At 38.6% G+C, this 18,412-nt stretch overlaps 2 protein-coding genes across 7 annotated transcripts in view; both read left to right on the plus strand.

The window, feature by feature from the left end:
* Window positions 1-451: 451 nt before the first annotated feature.
* tdrd5 (tudor domain containing 5) lies at window positions 452-13,038 on the plus strand. Of its 6 annotated transcripts, none has more exons than XM_055218457.2 (17): window positions 452-584; window positions 1,064-1,300; window positions 1,702-2,121; window positions 2,206-2,354; window positions 2,521-2,604; window positions 2,682-2,738; window positions 2,815-2,983; window positions 3,091-3,269; window positions 5,959-6,173; window positions 6,499-6,708; window positions 6,858-6,924; window positions 8,396-8,593; window positions 8,675-8,833; window positions 9,074-9,169; window positions 9,256-9,405; window positions 11,369-11,519; window positions 12,557-13,038. In XM_055218457.2, the coding sequence occupies exons 2-17, from the start codon at window positions 1,072-1,074 to the stop codon at window positions 12,742-12,744; spliced, it is 2,721 nt and encodes a 906-aa protein (XP_055074432.2). In that variant the 5' UTR covers window positions 452-584; window positions 1,064-1,071; the 3' UTR covers window positions 12,745-13,038. The 6 variants fall into 6 exon arrangements, with proteins under 6 accessions (XP_055074432.2, XP_073717839.1, XP_055074434.2 ...); XM_073861738.1 differs by having other exon boundaries at window positions 2,206-2,282; XM_055218459.2 differs by having other exon boundaries at window positions 2,209-2,354.
* A 2,029-nt stretch (window positions 13,039-15,067) lies between these two features.
* Window positions 15,068-18,412, plus strand: part of fam163ab (family with sequence similarity 163 member Ab) — a 10,019-nt gene continuing 6,674 nt past the window's right edge. The window contains exon 1 of the mRNA XM_055217957.2: window positions 15,068-15,287. The gene's annotated coding sequence lies outside the window, so the exon portion shown is untranslated. The remainder of the gene's footprint in view (window positions 15,288-18,412) is intronic.

Raw genomic sequence — 18,412 nt, forward strand, 5'->3', positions numbered from 1 at the left:
ATATTTAAATGTCATATTTGGAGTCACACACAACAGTATCATTTATATAGATAGATAGATAGATAGATAGATAGATAGATAGATAGATAGATAGATAGATAGATAGATAGATAGATAGATAGATAGATAGATAGATAGATAGATAGATAGATAGATAGATTTAAGGCTCAAATTTTTATTATAACTTTATTTAATATTTATATTTAAATGTCATATTTGGAGTCACACATAACAGTAACATTTTTCAACGTAAATGACTCATTTAAATATTATGACTGTTTTTAAAATATAAACAGTAAATATTACAATCAATGTATATGTGTAAATAAAACTTATACACGTATACACGTTTAGATTAAAAAAAAATTTAAAAATAAAATGTTGTTTTTAGTGACGCGATTCGTAAGCGCAGGCGCAGCCAAGTATTATAAATTAGTCGATCTCGCGGTACTTTGATGTCATACGCCGATCGGTCTGCGCAGCGCCGCATGAAGTCGAACACGTGTGTTCTGGCGTGATTGACACACGATGAGGTGAAACCGCGTTTACTTCACGACAACGGTTGAACTTATTTTTCGGTACAGGTAATATGTCTCTCTCAAACACATTTACATATAACGTTAGAGAGAAATGGAGAAATATAAGTTTCGCAGCTAATGTCGTGTTTAGCACGTGTGCGCGTGCAGATATTTTCATTAAATCAATACTGTCACCAAACTTGTGGAGAAAGCTCATTGTGTCTTAATGTTTGTGGGTTTTTTAGACGTAGTTCATGCTGTATTAAAGCAAATCTGTGCAAAAATAGTTTTGCTGAGGAAACGATACAAAACGTAACGGTATGGCTTCCTTTAATCAGTTTACTATTGAAAACAATACCAAAATTCTGTATGTAGTGTGTTTTGGGTCTTATTCCAGTAGGATTTAATGGTGATCTATTGGTTCCCATCCACCATATTATAAAATCCCACCAATAAAACCCATTACCAGTAGAGACCCTTAGTTTCAATTAAAACCAGTACAATTCCCATTATGACCTTGTAATGGTTTCTATTATTGTTTTCAGTGGTCAGAATGACCCAGGATCACGTTCTCGCAGCTCTGAAAAAAGATGTCAGATCTCTGCTGATATCAGCAAAGCATGGGCTGACCCCAGAACAGCTCAAGCGGGACTACCAGATGATGTTGGGATATCCCTTGCCACTGAGGGTACTGGGATTCCACAATGTTCTGGATATGGTCAAGGAAATCCCTGATGTTGTGCGCTTGGAGTTTAATTTTGATGGCAGCATCATTTTGAAAGGTAATGTTCATATGTGTATGCCCAAGGAAATAGGAAGGTGTATGTACTGTACATACTTTGTGTTTTATATTTTAAAGGGGACATTTCACAAGACTTTTTTAAGATGTCAAATAAATCATTGGTGTCCCCAGAGTACGTATGTACTTTAAGACATTCACACTGGCAATGATTACATCACTGAAGGTTGCATATTGCAGTTGTATTGCTGTTCATAAGAGACATAACTTCCTACAGCTGGTGTTGTTGTGCTGCACAACTGGTTATAGCATTTCAATGTTGCTCATGTTACTGATAACCCCTCCATTTAGTGCAAGAAGATGGTGTTGTTACAGTAATTTACCAATAAGGTCCTTTTAATATACCATCCTCTCCTTTATTATTGTGCATCCTCCTCTTTACAGCAATTGGAGACGAAAACACCAAACGCATCGAAGAGATGGTTTCCAAGCAGCGTGACCACACACCCAAAACCAACAATCGAAGGTTGCAATCAAAGCCTTTTCAAGTCCGTTACCCGCACCACCAGCCAGTCGTTCTGCCTCGACGGGGTCCAGCTGTACCCCCGTTGCCTGCTCATCTACGCAGCCAACTGAAGCAGTTATTATCTCATGGCCCTGTCAGGCTGTCCGACCTAGAGTCCAGATACATGGCGCAGTTCGGAAAGCCGCTCAAGATAACCCAATACGGCTTCTACTCCATTTCCGAGATGCTGGCGGCCGCCAATGACTTCATAGTCATGCGGCAGAGTCGCGCAGGATCTCAGTTGCTTCTGAGGAACAATGATAAGCCAGAAATTCGGAGGTCGGGTCCTATCAAGCAACGTATGTTATTTATATACAGTATAATGAGGCAATGTATAAAGCAAACATTTTTCGTCTTGCTGTGATTCCTTTTTTTTGTTGTAGTAGCTGAGGTCAAACCCGTAGTCCTCGGTCCTAAAGCTACTTCACCAACAGAAAAAAACGTGAAGCGTGTTTCACAGGTTCCTCCTCCTGCTGTTCCTACACCAGCTCCTTTAAAGAAAGAGGACTCTTTTCAAAAAATACTTTTGAAGGTTTGGATCTTTATTCGTGAATTTGTATAAAATGGTGTTTTAGCTTTAAAAAAGTGGCAACGAGATACAGTATGTATGCGTTACCTCTGTTGGGCTTATCTTATTGTTAATTCATATTGCACTTCAAGTAACTGTGTGTGAATGTTGGGTACATTTTATACTGTAGCTTGAGGAGCAGCTCAAAGACCAAATCCTTGAGAAGGGCACAGCTGGTACTGTCAGCCGCGAGCTGAAGGATAAACTGCGAAAGGTCAGTCATAACATCTGAAATGTCATTGAATTATCTTATCATCTTGGCTTTCTTCTGAGATATCAATCTTATTTCAGGTTGTGGCTGAAAATAACAATGGTATATCCATTCACGATCTCCCAAAAGAATATAAGGTATTGCATTTACGAAAGTGATTCATTATTGTTTTATTATCATCGCAATCAATATTGGCTTATTTGTTATGCTCAGAGGATGTACAGCGAGGAGTTGCCGGTATCCCAATGTGGCTTTCTGAGCGTGACGGAGATGGTTGGAGCTTTAAGCGACACGTTGTCCATCCAGCCTGGCAAAGAGAAAGGCGAAAACCACTTGATCATCGTAGAGTCCAAACCGGATGACGCACAACCTGCTGAACCTGGTACTGCCCTTTTCATTACTTTCTTATATGATTAGATCAAGTGATAAATCATTTTGACTAGATAAAGTGAGAATTGTTTTTCTTCATGATTGTATTTTTTTGGCCAGAATTATCACCGGGTCAAGGCACCACTTCCAGTTTGGATGCTGAATCCCCAGCTTCCTCCAGTAAAGGCTATTACTTTAGTTTCCCTCGGTCTGCCTGGGAGGGTGACGAAGCGGAGCTATCTACTGACTCTCAAGATTCAGATTCTGAGCTCAGGGTTGCCAATAAAACCATCCATGAGGTAAACAACCACTACTGAATATCCATTATCCTCCTCCACTAATCTGAAATTTAGGTAGGATTTTAAGGGAAAATGTTAAGCTGTGTGCAAAACGACGCAATCTCATTTGTTCCAATGGAAGCTTGGGGACACAGGCGACAGTGACCATTTATGAGAGGAAGTGGGTGTGTCCGGCAACTTGCTTAAGTTGAGAAAAGTTTATGCTGACAGACTTTCGGTAGCGACTACTAATGAGAGAAAAGCACTATGTGTCTATGACAACCAGAATTAGGAATGCCTTCTAATGACCTCATTGAAAGAGACGGGCAACACGCAGCTTCAGTAATTTACATAATGTGTACTAGGGACGCACCCATACTATTATTATTGGCCGATACCGATTAGGGCTGTGTATCGACAAGAGTCTCGCGATACGATATGTATCATGAACCCATATGTGCTGCGATACATTGCGGTGCTGTTAAGCGGGACAGTATATTGGTATATTTCCTGTTTGAGAAATATAATAGGATATAATTTTAGGAAAGCTGTCATTAAGAACTCACCACCTTATACAACCTTATAAAAAATTGTGGCGCGCAAAATGAAAATAATGTAATTAATGACTCACCCTCACAACACAGTTTAAGATGTTTTATATTCTGCCATGAGCTTACTGACCCTTCATTGAAAATCTATGTACGGTATACTGTCCATTAGGGATGCACCGACATGAAAATTCTTGGCCGAAACTGAAAACAAAAAAAAAGGAAACCAAGGCCGAAAACCGAAACACCGAAAGAAATTATGGCAATTATTAGTACAATTGCATTTATGGCTATCACTGTGTACTAACTTTACTAGGGGTGTGTGCGGATCACAAATCTCACAGTTCAGATCACATTACAGTTTTTGAGGCACAGATCAGATTATTTTTCGGATCAGCAAAAAGCGGGTGGGAAAAAACTAATAAACAATAAAGAAATTGTAAACATTTATAAAAAAGAACAAAGTTGTACATTTAATAAGGTCTGAAATTAGCATTAGGTACAGAAATCAAATTAAATGAATCACTCTCTTTTCTGTATTAATTAAATATATTATTATTTTTAAAGCTACAGAAGTGAATTTCTCTTTGTCTTGGGTTGTTTGATTAACATTAATGACACAGACTGAAGTAGGTTTATTGAGGTTACTGTCTCTTTAAGACCAAATAAGCAGAGACTTCTGACTGTAATCTATACATACACTTAAGACATAAACAAATGTTTTTATTAGAAAAAGAATACTGTGGAGATCATTTTGTTTATATGTGTCCTGTCAATAACAGAGAGATTTTATGTTCGCTTGTTTTTTTTAAACGCGTTTCTCTCGTATGTGCACTATCGAGGGCACTTAAACGCGTGCGCACACACAGAGACGGAGGGTGAATCCCAAACAGCGCAACAGTCGCTCCACATAAAAACGTTACCTTGTTTTTCATTGCTTTATTCGCCAAATGTATGTTCAGTGTTTCCCATACATTGATTTATTTGTGGTGGCCCACCACAGAATCAACACTGGCCCCCACAAATAGAATTTTCATGATTCCCATTTACATTTTTATTTCACTATTTAAAACAGCTTAATTCGGCTTAAAATATAATTTGATATATAATACAGATCAAATACAGATACAGATCAAAGAGTAGAAGTGAGACATATTTCAGGTGCCAACACGACATGATGACATCACATATATGCTAATTAGCGGGTGACGTCATTACCACCACAGTCTCCTCAAAATCCTGTGGGAAACACTGATGTTAATGGATTACAGTATGAGACACATTAGCGCGACTCTCTCTCTAAAGTTTACACATCAAGACATGCTTAATCTTTGCAGACGCGTGCAAACAGCTCGACCGTGAGTGAAACCTGCTTGAGCACGGAGGGGAGGGGTGGGAGACGACTGATCAGCGTGAGTGAAACCCAAGCGCTAGCGCACGGATGGGAGAGGCGCGGTTGACATTCATTTTCGGCTGGATTTTTTAATTTCGACCCGAAACTGATAATGCCATTTTCGGCCGTAATTTTCAGCGACCGAAATTTCGGTGCACCCCTACTGTCCATGTCCAGAAAGGTAATAAAAACATAATCAAAGTAGTCCATGTGACATCAGTGGGTCAGTTAGAATTTGTTAAAGCATCGAAAATTCATTTTGGTCGCCAAAAAAAAAAAAAAAAATACGACTTTATTCAGCATGGTCTTCTCTTCCGGTTCTGTTGTGAACCGCGTGCACGAGACTGAAGTCATCTGACTGCAGTGACGCTGCTGACGTGTTATCCTCAGACATGTTGCGAAGTGTTATTTTTTTCAAACTTACAGTGTGCGTCTCCCTCAGACTGGGTGACAAAAAAGCTGGGGTGCACCATAACACGTCAGCCACGTCACTGCAGTCACTTAACTTTAGTCTTGTGCACGCGGTTCACAACAGAACCGAAGGAGAAGACAATGCTGAATAAAGTTGTACTGCAAACTATATTTTGTACAGATTTTATTTTGTTTTAGCAAGTATCTGATTATTTTACACAGAGAATAAAATGGGGTTATGCAACTGACATACAAGTTGGTGCATTCATGCAGTTTATAAACTATTGGTTTGCTATTTCAGTCTTTATCATGATACAGCCGATATATCTGTGGTTTTAAAACATGTGACTGGTTGTAGATGGTGGATCTTCTCCCAGTGTTAATGGTGAGCCAGTGGACGGCGGTTCCTCCAGACGCCTTGCTTTGTCAGAAACTGAAGCCGCCGACACGTAGGAAAGAGAGAGAGCTGGTGCCGGTGCTGGTGGAACAGATCGAGTCTCCTACTCATTTCTACATCCGCTTCAGCCAAAACAAGGAGGCCAGAGCTTTGGAGAACATGATGATTGAAATGAGGTAACATCTCTCATTCATGCATGCTGCTCAGTTTCATTATTTTTGATGAGATTGTTGCTTTTTATTTGTATGTTTGTCTGTGTGACGCACCGTATATACGTGATGCACATGGTTCACATGATGCAACAAACATATATTTCGAAAACACGAGCAACACACATGAACAAACATTTTATAAAGTAGTATGCATTATTGTTATGTGACCTGACTATGTTGCGTGTTTTATTCTGCACGTGGCATCCAGTTATCATCTCATAGTTAAATATGCATGCTTCAACAGTAGCATGAGTAGTATGCAAAAACACCCATTGTTTTTTATTTTCAGGAGCTGTTATTCCTGCCCAGATGTGACTGAGAGGTACCGGCTGCCTGATGCTTACGTCCGTCCGGGTCAGGTGTGCTGTGTGGCTCCCAGAGATATGTGGTTTTACCGGGTAGTGATCCACGAAGTACTCAGTGAAACTGAAGTTAAGGTCTTCTATGTCGATTTTGGAGACATCACCAAAGTGAAACGGAACAGCCTCAGATTTCTCAAGTGAGTTCATCGTTTCTTTTGATTTAATGAATTGTTGACCCAAAATGCTCACCCACATGTCATTCCAAACCTGTTATGCTTTTAGTGGACAGTGAGAGTCATTTTAAGTGTTCATGTAAAACTTTGTATATTCTCACCTGATCCTTCAGAATGTGCTACGCTGACCTCGCAGCCCAGGCTGTCCCATCAATGTTAGCTGGAATTCGACCAATCACGGTAGGAGAAGCCTTTTCTCAGTATCAGGTAAAGGGGAGCTATTATGCAATATCAGTGTTTGGGCATAATAGTAACCCTGGACCACAAACCAGTCATAATGGTGTATTTTAATTAAATACATTTTTAATATAATTACAGTAGGAAATGTACAAAATATTGTTTATTGAACATGATCTGTACTTAATATCCAAATGATAAAAATGATTAATTGTGACCCATACAATGTCTTGTTTGCTATATAGTTGCTATATAAATGCGATTATGCGATCGCATGATTCAACGCATAATCAGCCAAAGTCCTCATATCTATGCGGAGGCCGTATTTTTTCAAATACGCGCACTTTTCCAGCATAAATTGCAGATTTCCATGCGCAAAATATGCGGGGCTTGCATGATTTCATAGCAAAAATCACATTTATCTTGCAGAAAAGTTAAAAAAAGTGCATTTACTTCACACAAGCGCAGCCATGTCCCCTGTTGCCATGTGAACGTTATGAAGTGACTTGATTATGTGACGTGAACATCATTCAAAAGCTGTAAACAGTTTTTGCAAGTTCCCGTGCTACTTATGACTGGTTTTGTGACACGTGTGTGAACACAACCACTACAATAAAAACACCTTTTTTATTTCCATTTCCAAGACATTCGTTTTTTATTTTCTTGTTAATGTGACGTCACACTGATAAAGCCCCGCCCATGGTCACTGGTTAATGTGACTGGTTAATTTGACCACAATGCTTTTCTAAATGTGTTTGTCAGCACGTTGTAGCGCTAATGCCGCCATGGTACATTCACACCAGACCCGAAAGAAGCTCTAAGCACGAGTAATTTACATGTTAAAGGCGGGGTGCATGATTTTTGAAAAACACTTTGTAAAAGGGAGTCGGGCCGACTATCAAAACACACTTGTAGCCAATCATCAGTAAGGGGCGTGTCTACTAACCAACATCGTTTCCTGGGTTGCGGGTCTATTAAAAGAAGGTCCAGATTCTATTGGGGTAGGGGTGTGTTCGCTTGGATGATTTCAAATGTCAACATTTGCTTTCAGAGATCATGCACCCCGCCTTTAAGTCAATGCAAAAACGCGATAGACATCCTGTGGCACGATTCGCGCAAATGATGTTCACGTCGTGTTAACCAATCAGGATCTTGCTCTAGTTCTGACATGTTTACGACGTAGCGAGTGGATGCAGAAATACGAAACAACAATGGAGGACAAAATCATTGTCACCGCAATCTGGTAAATTGTAAAAAACGCTCTTTACTCAATTTCAGCATACATATTGAGGCTACTAGTTAGCTAAAGCCGGCAAATTGTCTGATTTCCACACGTGAATTTCATGTGAATGTTCAAGCATGTCTGCTTAAATAGCGTGATTTAATCACTTCATTCGCATCTGGTGTTAACACAGTCAGACTTTATTCACACGAATCAACTTTTTACTGTATTTTACTGCATTTTTTGTTACAGAGCAGCTGGACTCAGAGCGCCATCAGTTCTTTTCACAGGATGTGTTGCGAGCGCACTCTAGTGGCCGCCGTCCACAGCTACCGAGAGAACTTCCTGTTGCTCTTCCTGTGTGACACAAGCACAGATGAAGACGTTTACATACACGTTGCCCTACAGGAGGAAGGCCATGCCCTGCCCTGCACCACTGCTTACAGATCGGTCTGGTCACTAAAATACGTAATACTGTATATGGTCAATAAAGGCCGCCTGTGCTTATTTAATCTTCACTTGGGCTTCCAGGTATCTGGACAGTTCAATCCGTTGAACTTTTACCTCGGAAATGATCAGCTTGAGGACATCAAGGAGCATGTTTCGCCTTTCACAGCATGTCCAGCTGCCACAAACGGACAGAATGTCGAAGTCCATGCTCATGGAGAACACGCTCCAACTTCTCAAATGGTACATTTATTCAAGCGCCTTCCTTCAAGATGCTGTACAGCAGAGATATTATATATAAAGACATTCAAGATTTGGTAATAAAATTGGTCCATATTTGTTATATATTGTAAACATGCAAATCAGTGGGGTAATTTCAAACATGGTGGGACGTTGATAACTTGAAATCTCATTGGTTTAATGAATCATGCGACTAAACATGCATATGACAGCTAGAAAGGAACCGTGCTGTTTATTTCTTAGGTTTTTGGTTCTGAAAAGAGAGAATCTAGCATCCCCTCCAAAGATGTCAATCCGGTCTTGGACCTTCCTGAGCTGGAGGTTATCAACATACCTGAGGTGAGCGCTGCCACGAGTCGCATCTGTACACATACAGTCCGATCACATTTTGAGTTCATTAGCTAAAACCTCACATTTCCTTTCAGAGTGAAAACATAAATCCGCTCAAGGTTCAGCAGGATCGGAAGGATAAAGAGCCATTGTCCTGTGGGGAATGGGATCGTGGCTGGATAGCAGAGGGAGAAAAAAGCGATGAGAGGAATATCGAACCTGACGTCCAATCCGAAGGATTTAAAGTATGAAGGTTCATCATTATATCTAGAACATATTATAACACAAGAAAAAACTTATATAGTAGTTTATATGATTAGTAGGGCTGTCACACTTGTGAAAAAATATTCGGTTTTTAAGACAAGTCTTCATTGAATCGATTGTAAAAAATTTCTTGAGCCGATATTTGGAGCCGATACTGCATTTGCTCACTCAATTTACATCATAAAAATTATGTAAAAAATGACATGTTGTTAAAAAGAGATGTTATTAGTTTGAACAGTTCTTACATTTATTTTAGTCTAGGACTAGTCTAATTCCTGTCCGGGAAACTGCTCCATAGAGATGAAAATAAAACCTGCCTTTTTCAGCTATGATCAGCTGTTAGGCCGAGCTTTCGATGTTGTCGTGGAAAGGTTGGTTGTTTTTAGTCACATGACCTGCAATCGCTTGCGGCTTCCAGGACTCTGTCTGTAAATAATGGCGGAAAAAATTGGCGAACACGGCAGCCGATACACATAAAACTCGCAAATATCGGACCGATATATCGGACAGCCGATATATCGGTCTATCACTACAAATAACAAACGAACGAAAGAGAGCGCTGGAAATGCACAAGTCAGCAACAGTGACGGCCAGTGACATCGTTTTTGAGGGCGCACGATGCGAAGCTCGTCAAAACATGTATGTAGCCTATCATATGTGTGATTCGTAATTTCAAAATACGTGTTCGGCGCGTTGAGTGATCCTGTGTGTATCACGTGTCTTGTCAAAATAAGTGCCTGCTGCAGACGCCTCTAAAGGGTTTATGATAAAAGAGACGATCGTGTTTGCCAGATAATCTCATGTAGGGCTGAAACGATTCATCGAGTTACTCGATTAACTCGATTCAAAAAATTCCTCGAGGCAAAAGAAATAAAAGCCAAATGCTTCAACATTTTACAGCCACGTCATTTTTGTTATGCATTATTTGTTTTGGTTGTTTAAAAACACACACACATTTTTTATCCGATTACTCGATTAATCGATCGATTCAGTGCTAGATTATTCGATTACAAAAAGAATCGATAGCTGCAGCCCTAATCTCATGCGTAATCAGAGTTTACTGTTAAGGGAGTGTCTTGCGTGTTTTTTTTTTAACGTGAGTGTCTCTCTTATCATAAACGGTTTTGACGCATGTGCAGCAGGCACTTATTTTGACAAAAAACACGTGATGCACATGCTTCACATGACGCAACAAACACATATTTTGAATACAGAATTTATTGTGCCATGCGTAATTGCGCATGGAGAGGCATTTGCACTTCATTGCATATTTTGAGGGAACAGCTGTAGTACTCACGGTTCGCCACTGAGTACAGACATATGCGGTTTTGCATCATCATCACCAGTGAGTTTTAAAACATTATCTGTTGTTACTGACTGGAAATGAGAGGTATGAATAAAACCTCCACAAATTTCATTTATCACGGCATTCAGCACACGTCTCTCTCTCTCTGAGAAAGACAGAGGTGTTGTTTAGAGACTTCTATCATCTGGCATACTGTATCCCATTACAGCTCATTCTCACACTGAATCCTCTGGGAATTAGTCAGTCGATGTTAATTGTGATTAGATGAGAATGTTAATTTGCTGTCCGCAGAGATTCATCTGTTTAATCATTCAACAGAAAAGACAAGTTTCTACAAGAGAGACATTGCTAGTCAACCAATGGCAAATGGGAGGTGTTAGGAAACTAATTCAGTTTGCCACTAGAGACACAGAAGCGCACTTCACCTTAAACAGGCATCACATCCCATTTTGCATACTATCTATTCGAAATTAGTTTGTCCCATATCATATGATGAGTCAGAATTTATAACTGTAAGTTGCAATGACTTGCAAAGCCGTAGTATTTTACAGTGTAGTACAAGTGGGATTGGGATGCAGCCATGTATATAAAAAAGTCAAATTTTTAAAAACGCCTTGATTGCATTTTTTCTGATACAGCCCCTACCTGTTCAAGCACCAGCAGATGAAACACAGAGGTGTGGAGCTCCAGCTGAGCCAAAACCGGTCGCGTCCAAATCTGCCAGTCCCCCTCTTCTCCTCCGCAACCAACAACAGCCTCACCTGATACAAACCAACTGTAGCTATGCAGGTAGACATTTTCATTTGATATTTTTTTGAAAATATACATACATAGAAAGAAGTCATAGAAAGTGCTTGAATCTATTTTATGCAAGAAAAAAAATCCATATTATTTCCTGTGTAGTGTAGGATATCATAAAAATTCTAGACACTTTAAGCACACGCTTTAAATGCTTATATCTTCTGTATGCGAATGTTTATTTATACCAAAATGCTTTTTTGCATAGTTGTGTTTTACACATGAAAACGTCTCGGGTTACGTATGTAACTGTTGTTCTCTGAAGGGAACAAGACGCTGCGTCTCCCTTGCCATACTTCCTGTGTCCCTGTAACACCGTCTTAAGCAATATTTTAGATTGCGATATACTTCCTGGCTCCCACGTCACCCTGTCTTTGTCGTTAAGCCTCACCATTGGTTGAATTTGATATACACATTCAGACGCACTGGAGGCATCTCCAAAGTGTCACCGTAGTGACGCAGCGCGAGTTCCCTCAAAAGGGAACTGTAACAATGTATCTTAAAAGCTGACACGATGTAACCTTGCTCTCACTTGAAATGTATCCCCACATTTAGTCCTTGAATTTGAGGGTATCGGACCTGGAAAGTCCTTGAAAGGTCCTGAATTAGAAGTTAACTAAAGTGTGGGAACCCTGGATGTGTCATTATGAACTAATTTACATGAATTGAATATTAAGCTTAGTAAACTAGATATTGGAGATCATCAGATTTCTAACTTTACATCTGAAAGGACGTTTTAGGTAATCGATAATCTATTTTGCATCTGTGCAGTAGGATACTGTTGCCTGAATCATTAACTTAAAAGCATTATAAGCATAAGTATTAAACCTAAGTAATGATCTTAAAAGTGTTTTACAGTAAGTTATTGTGAATATTAGCGATGCACCGATATATCGGTTTTGGCAAATGCATTTTCCCCACAAAACAAAACTATCAATATATATCGGTATCTGCATCCCTTGCGAATATAAAATTCTGCTTTGTTCGCTTTGTCCAATTGATTCACTTAACCCTCTCTGTTTTTCCAGGTGTACCGGTTTATCCGGTCCAGCCTCCACTTTCCAACTACATGTTCCAGTTATTCAGTTCTCCAGAGAAAACTGGTTCAAACTTTCTGTTTCAGCACCACACATCTCCATTTGCTTTAAACCCGGCCGTTCGACTCTCCGCCGGGCCACACGTTCTTCATCAGTGGTGCACTAAGAAGAAAGCCTGACCAGCGAATATATATTTGTTATGCACCTTGTGTTAAATAATTTTTGTTCATTACTATAGGAATATCTTAAAGTTTCTGATACTGAAAAAAATCCAGCTGTGTTCTTAAAGAAGCGAAGAAGAATTATGAACATGCAGATAATTATTTGTTCAGGTTATAAAATCTCTCGGGTAGCGGATTGTTTTTATTTTTATAGATAGTTTTATTTTTGTTCGGTTCCTTGTTCAGACTTTTCTTTATTAAGAAATACTGTAAGCATTTTATAAGAAAATATAAAAGTGATATTCACATTCAGTTGATTCTCTTTTTTTGTACGAATTAACTAGGAGAAAATGTCTTTAATGTGAGTCTTTCTAATCTTCATTATTTAAACACAAAAACTAATCTATTAAAAATTAATAACAATTTATAAACAAAGAAAGCAGTGATATTCAAGTTGATTGCATTTCTACTAATCATTCAGTGTTATTTAAAATAAAATGCACTTATGCGAGCATTGTTTCTTTCATAATTTGAACCGTAAAATCAAATCACATGCAGTCAAAACGCAGTCCAGGCATTTCTGCTTCCTGTTTCTTCAAGCTTATAATACACTGTGTCTCCCAGCTGATGAATTTTAATATCTTGCTAACCTCTGCCAACTCCAATAATGAAAGATGAACTCGATAAGCAAAGCAAGACAATGACTCGCTTTTAAAGAAGCACATCTGTTTGTTACTATACTTTTTTTGGCATGCCTTTATTCATGTGGCTAAAGACTTTTTAAATAAGGATCATATCTTGGCATTCTGGTACAACAAAAGGTACATACAGTGAAAGCACCCCAAACTCATCCCACATTGAATGTCTCTGCAAGTAAAGCCAGGATGTGAGAAAGTGTGGCATTGAAAAATACATAAACATCTGGATTAATAGGATTAAACTTGAAGGACGTCTCATTTGAACTAGAGTCATTCAGGCGTGGCCAAAGGAAAATCGTCCGGTTGATGGATCAGAATTAAACTATCTGTGGATATGCTGTGATGAACTTTGACAGTATTTTGTTATGCACCTTCATCGCGATTCGGATGACAATGATTTATACCCTCGTTTTGAAAATGCATAAGGGAAGAGAGCTCTGGGATCGAATTAAAGCACACTGCTGCATAGCAAATCATATTACCCCGGTTAACTGACTCTCACAGACCATTCTCCTGACAAGATGCCACTGGTTACCATAGAGACCTGCTTATCTTCCATCAGGTACCTATTAAAAATTAGCTCATATGTGGATAACATGAAGATAAACAGCTTGTAGATTTTTATGAAATAAACTTTGGGGGCATAATAGCCAATCGAACTCGACAAAAATTAACAGACTTTTCCAACCTAACTTTATGGCTAGTTGTCACAGTGGGGAAATTATTTCAATTCTATATGATTCATTAAAGATACTGAATTAAGAAATGTGACAACTAGCCCCAGTCTCCTCTACTTTGTTAAAGGGGACATCATGAAAATCTGACTTTTTTGTGTTTAAGTGCTATAATTGGGTCCCCAGTGCTTCTATCAACCTAGAAATGTGTAAAAGATCAACCCAGTAACTTCGTTTTGGTAAACCATTCTCTGCAAGCATGTGAAAAAATAGGTTATTGACATTTGGCTCCCCCTGTGATGTCAGAAGGGGATATATCGCCCCTTAAACTGCACTATCCAACATCGGCACTGTCATTTGAGTGCAGAGATCAGCTCATTTGCATTTTAAAGGACACACCCAAAAACGACACATTTTTTGCATACGCCTACAAAGTAGCAATTTTAACATGCTATAATAAATTATCTTCTTCACATAGGTACTCTGGGGACACCAAAGATTTATTTGACATCTTAAAAAGTCTTGTGAAATGTCCCCTTTATGATTGTAACATAGCAGCACACAATTGACTTTTGACTATCAAATGTTGCTGTCCATGGTACTGATATACTGGATGGAAACTAAGATGAATTTCTAGATGAAGTAACTAAGGCCTAGTCCTGGACTAATCCAAACCCTGTCCGGGAAACCGTCCAAATGTTCCTAAAAGGCTCTGTATGGTTCCATAAAGAACCTTCAACATCCACAGAACCTTTCTGTTGTATGAAAGGTTCGTGGTAGAGGGTTTTACAGACTATAACATTATAAATAAATACATGAATATTTTAAGAACCTTTGACTGAAAAGAATTGTAAAGAAAGAATATAAGTTCGTTTAATGTGGAGATTATTCACTCAGGTGACATTATGAGGATCTGTGTGGGCGCGCGCTCTCTCTCTGACTGATGCTCAGTGGACGCGCGCGTAAAGATCCGCTACGCTAACGTTACCATCTCTATCAGTCCTCTCTGTAAACACGTTGAATAACTCCTCCTTTCGTATGCACTGTTGAACTTGGATGAACATTGGACATGCTTGTGAAAACTACAAATATTGACCGATAGATTTCAAGTCTGGAAACAAGTTTTCCGCGTTTGTGTGGAAATAACCGGATGCGCTCGTTTCTCTCTCACATCATACATTTGGCGAAGGTAGGTAAATATATTGCAATATATTGTTTAGCAGGGATAGCCCTTACGAAAATAAATAATGGTTTTACTACATTTACAACAAAAACAAAAAATACGGTTAACGTTACTGTAGTAAAACCATGATTAATGGATTTCAAAAACTATAGTTAAACCATAGGTTACTACACTTTTACCACAAAAAAACATGGATTATTTTCGTAAGGGAGTAAATCGTATTTTTTTTCTTCATACAGTGTGTAGGCCTATGAAAATTAATATTTTTTTGTGAATTGATTACTATAAGCAAAACCATGGTTCATTTTCGTAAGGGTAAAAGTATATAATTTAATCTTTTCACGAGTTCAACAAGCCATGGGAAAATATGGATGAGCAAACATATAGGCACGTGCTGATGTTTTTCGATATTTGTATTTTTTTAGGTCATTTATACTGCTATTAATATGAAAAAATAATATGTGTCAGTCAGTGCTAAATCTTAAAATGCTATTTTCTCGGGTGGCAGTGGTTTTGTGTTTCTTTTGTATTATGTTAGTTTAACCCTTACACGAATTAACCATGTTTACTGTACAAAACATGGTACTGGAAAGTCCAGCTACGACCAACATAAGCTGGTTTTAGCTTGTCTCCCAGCTTGGTTTTAGCTGGTATTGCTGGTGTAGCAAGCTGGTTTCGCTGTGTTTTGGTCCAGCTTTTCCAGGCTGGGAGGATCAGCTTAAACCAGCAACTACCACCTTAAATCAGCTAAAACCAGCTACCAAATTATGCTGGTCTTAAATGGGTTTTTCTGTACTGTAGTAAACCACAAAATAGCTATAGTTTTGACAACCATGGGTTTCAAAAACCATATTTAAATCTACTGTAGTAAAACCATGGTTTGGCTAATATTATTCAATACACAAAAAAAGGGAATAGCTATTGGGAACACAATAAAAACAACACTCACATACATTAAGCCAATATTTTTTATAAATGGTTAGTTTTAAAATGGTTTTACTGTTATAAGCCAAAATATATTATCTCACTACAGAAACTTAAAAAAAATAACCCTGAGAAATAAACTAAAGTAAAAAAGTATAACAACATCCGGTCAAGCAGCCTCTCCAAATATATAATACAAATGACATGTTCCTGGATCAACATCTTGTGATTATGTTTTGTGATTATGGTTAAAAATGTTGTTCAAATCTTACCCTAAATCCTATCCTAAAACCTTATTGGATGATATTGAATAATATTCCAAGACCAACAAGGATGTTCATCATAGAAACATGTCCTGCTTGATAAAAATCACAATGTGAGGTTTTAATCCCATTAGAGATCCCTTGCTATAATGTTTACATCATTACACGGTTTGCTTGTGTGCACATCTCTTTATGCACAAATCACATGGCCCACAGGAGACTTTGGTCAGATTACATCTGGGCTTTGTGGGCAGTCTAAAGATACAGTCCATTGTGTCAGATAATATGCAGAAATAAGTGCTTTTCAGAGGGCGAATTCAACCTGTGTACCTGGAAAAAGCCTCCATTAATGGAAGAAAATTGTTGCAGGAGTTTTACTGTAAATTATTGAAATGCTGGGTTTTACTGTAAACTCACTATGGTGACTATAAAGACAAATCTTGCTATAGTTACAGGGGTAATTTTTTTCATATTTCCATTAAAAAATATTTTACATCTTGTCTAGGTGGGTGCTTAGCTGGAAAGGAAAAGTTTGGGAACCCCAAACAGCTTTTCAGTCTTATGAATGCTGTGTTAAGAACATTAGGGCTTTTTGAAACGATCCTTAAAGGCGGGGTGCATGATTTTTGAAAAACACTTTGGAAAAGGGAGGCGGGCCGAGTACCAAATCACCCTTGTAGCCAATCGGCAGTAAGGGGTGTGTCTACTAACCGACATCGTTGCCTGGGTTGCGTTTGTGTGGGGCGGGTCTATCAAAAGAAGGTCCAGATTCTATTGGGGTATAGGGCGTGTTTGTATAGGTGATTTCAAATATCAACATTGGCTTTTAGAGATCATGCACCCCGCATTTAACCAAGCACTAGTGTGTGTTAAAGGATTAGTCCATTTTCTTAAAAGAAAAATCCGGGTGGTTTGCTCACCACCATGTCGTCCAGGATGTTGATGTCTTTCTTTGTTCAGTCGAGAAGAAATTATGTTTTTTGGGGAGAGCATTGCAGGATTTTTCTCATTTTGATGGACTTTGGTGGAGCCCGATACTTAATACTTAACTCAACACTTAACAGTTTTTTTCAAAGGATTATAAACGATCCCAAACGAGGCATAACGGTCTTATCTAGCGAAACGATTGTCATTTTTGACAAGAAAAATAAAAAATATGCACTTTTAAACCACAACTTTTCGTCTAGGTCCGGTCCAGCGCAACCTCACGTAAATGTGTAGTGACGTAGGGAGGTAACGTGTTTCACATATGAAACGCACATTTGCGGACCATTTTAAACAATAAACTGACACAAAGACAATAATTAGTATCATTCCACATACAACAACGTCGGAACGGTCCTCTTTCAACACACTTGTAAACACTGGGGCGTAGTTTCGTGTTCGTCCTCTGTGACCTCTTGACGTCATGACGTATTGCGTAAAATTGTGAGAAATTGTGGTTTAAAAGTGTATTTTTTTTTATTGTCAAAAATGACAATCGTTTTGCTAGATAAGACCCTTATGCCTCGTTTGGGGTCGTTTATAGTCCTTTGAAAGGACTATAAATTGTTAAGTGTTGAGTTAAGTATTAAGTGTTGGGCTCTATCAAAGTCCATCAAAACGAGAAAAATCCTGCAATGCTTCCCAAAAAAAAAACACAATTTCTTCTCGACTGAACAGAGAAAGATATCAACATTTTGGATGACATGGTGGTGAGTAAATTATCTGGATTTTTCTTTTAAGAAAATGGACTAATCCTTTAAGAGAGCCATTAAAGGTCATACAAAAAAGCACTGATAAATATTAAGGATTCTTTTACGAATATAATGTTGGTGGTCTGGATATTAGCTATTTAATGTCTACTGCTTGTTTGTTGGTCTGTGAAATGTAATGCACTTAAAAATGCAGATTAAGGGGGTCAGTGGCCTTGCCCTGTATGATACCGGATAAAGATCTGTAATG

Source organism: Misgurnus anguillicaudatus, chromosome 23 (assembly GCF_027580225.2).
Source record: "Misgurnus anguillicaudatus chromosome 23, ASM2758022v2, whole genome shotgun sequence".
Lineage (NCBI taxonomy): Eukaryota > Metazoa > Chordata > Actinopteri > Cypriniformes > Cobitidae > Misgurnus > Misgurnus anguillicaudatus.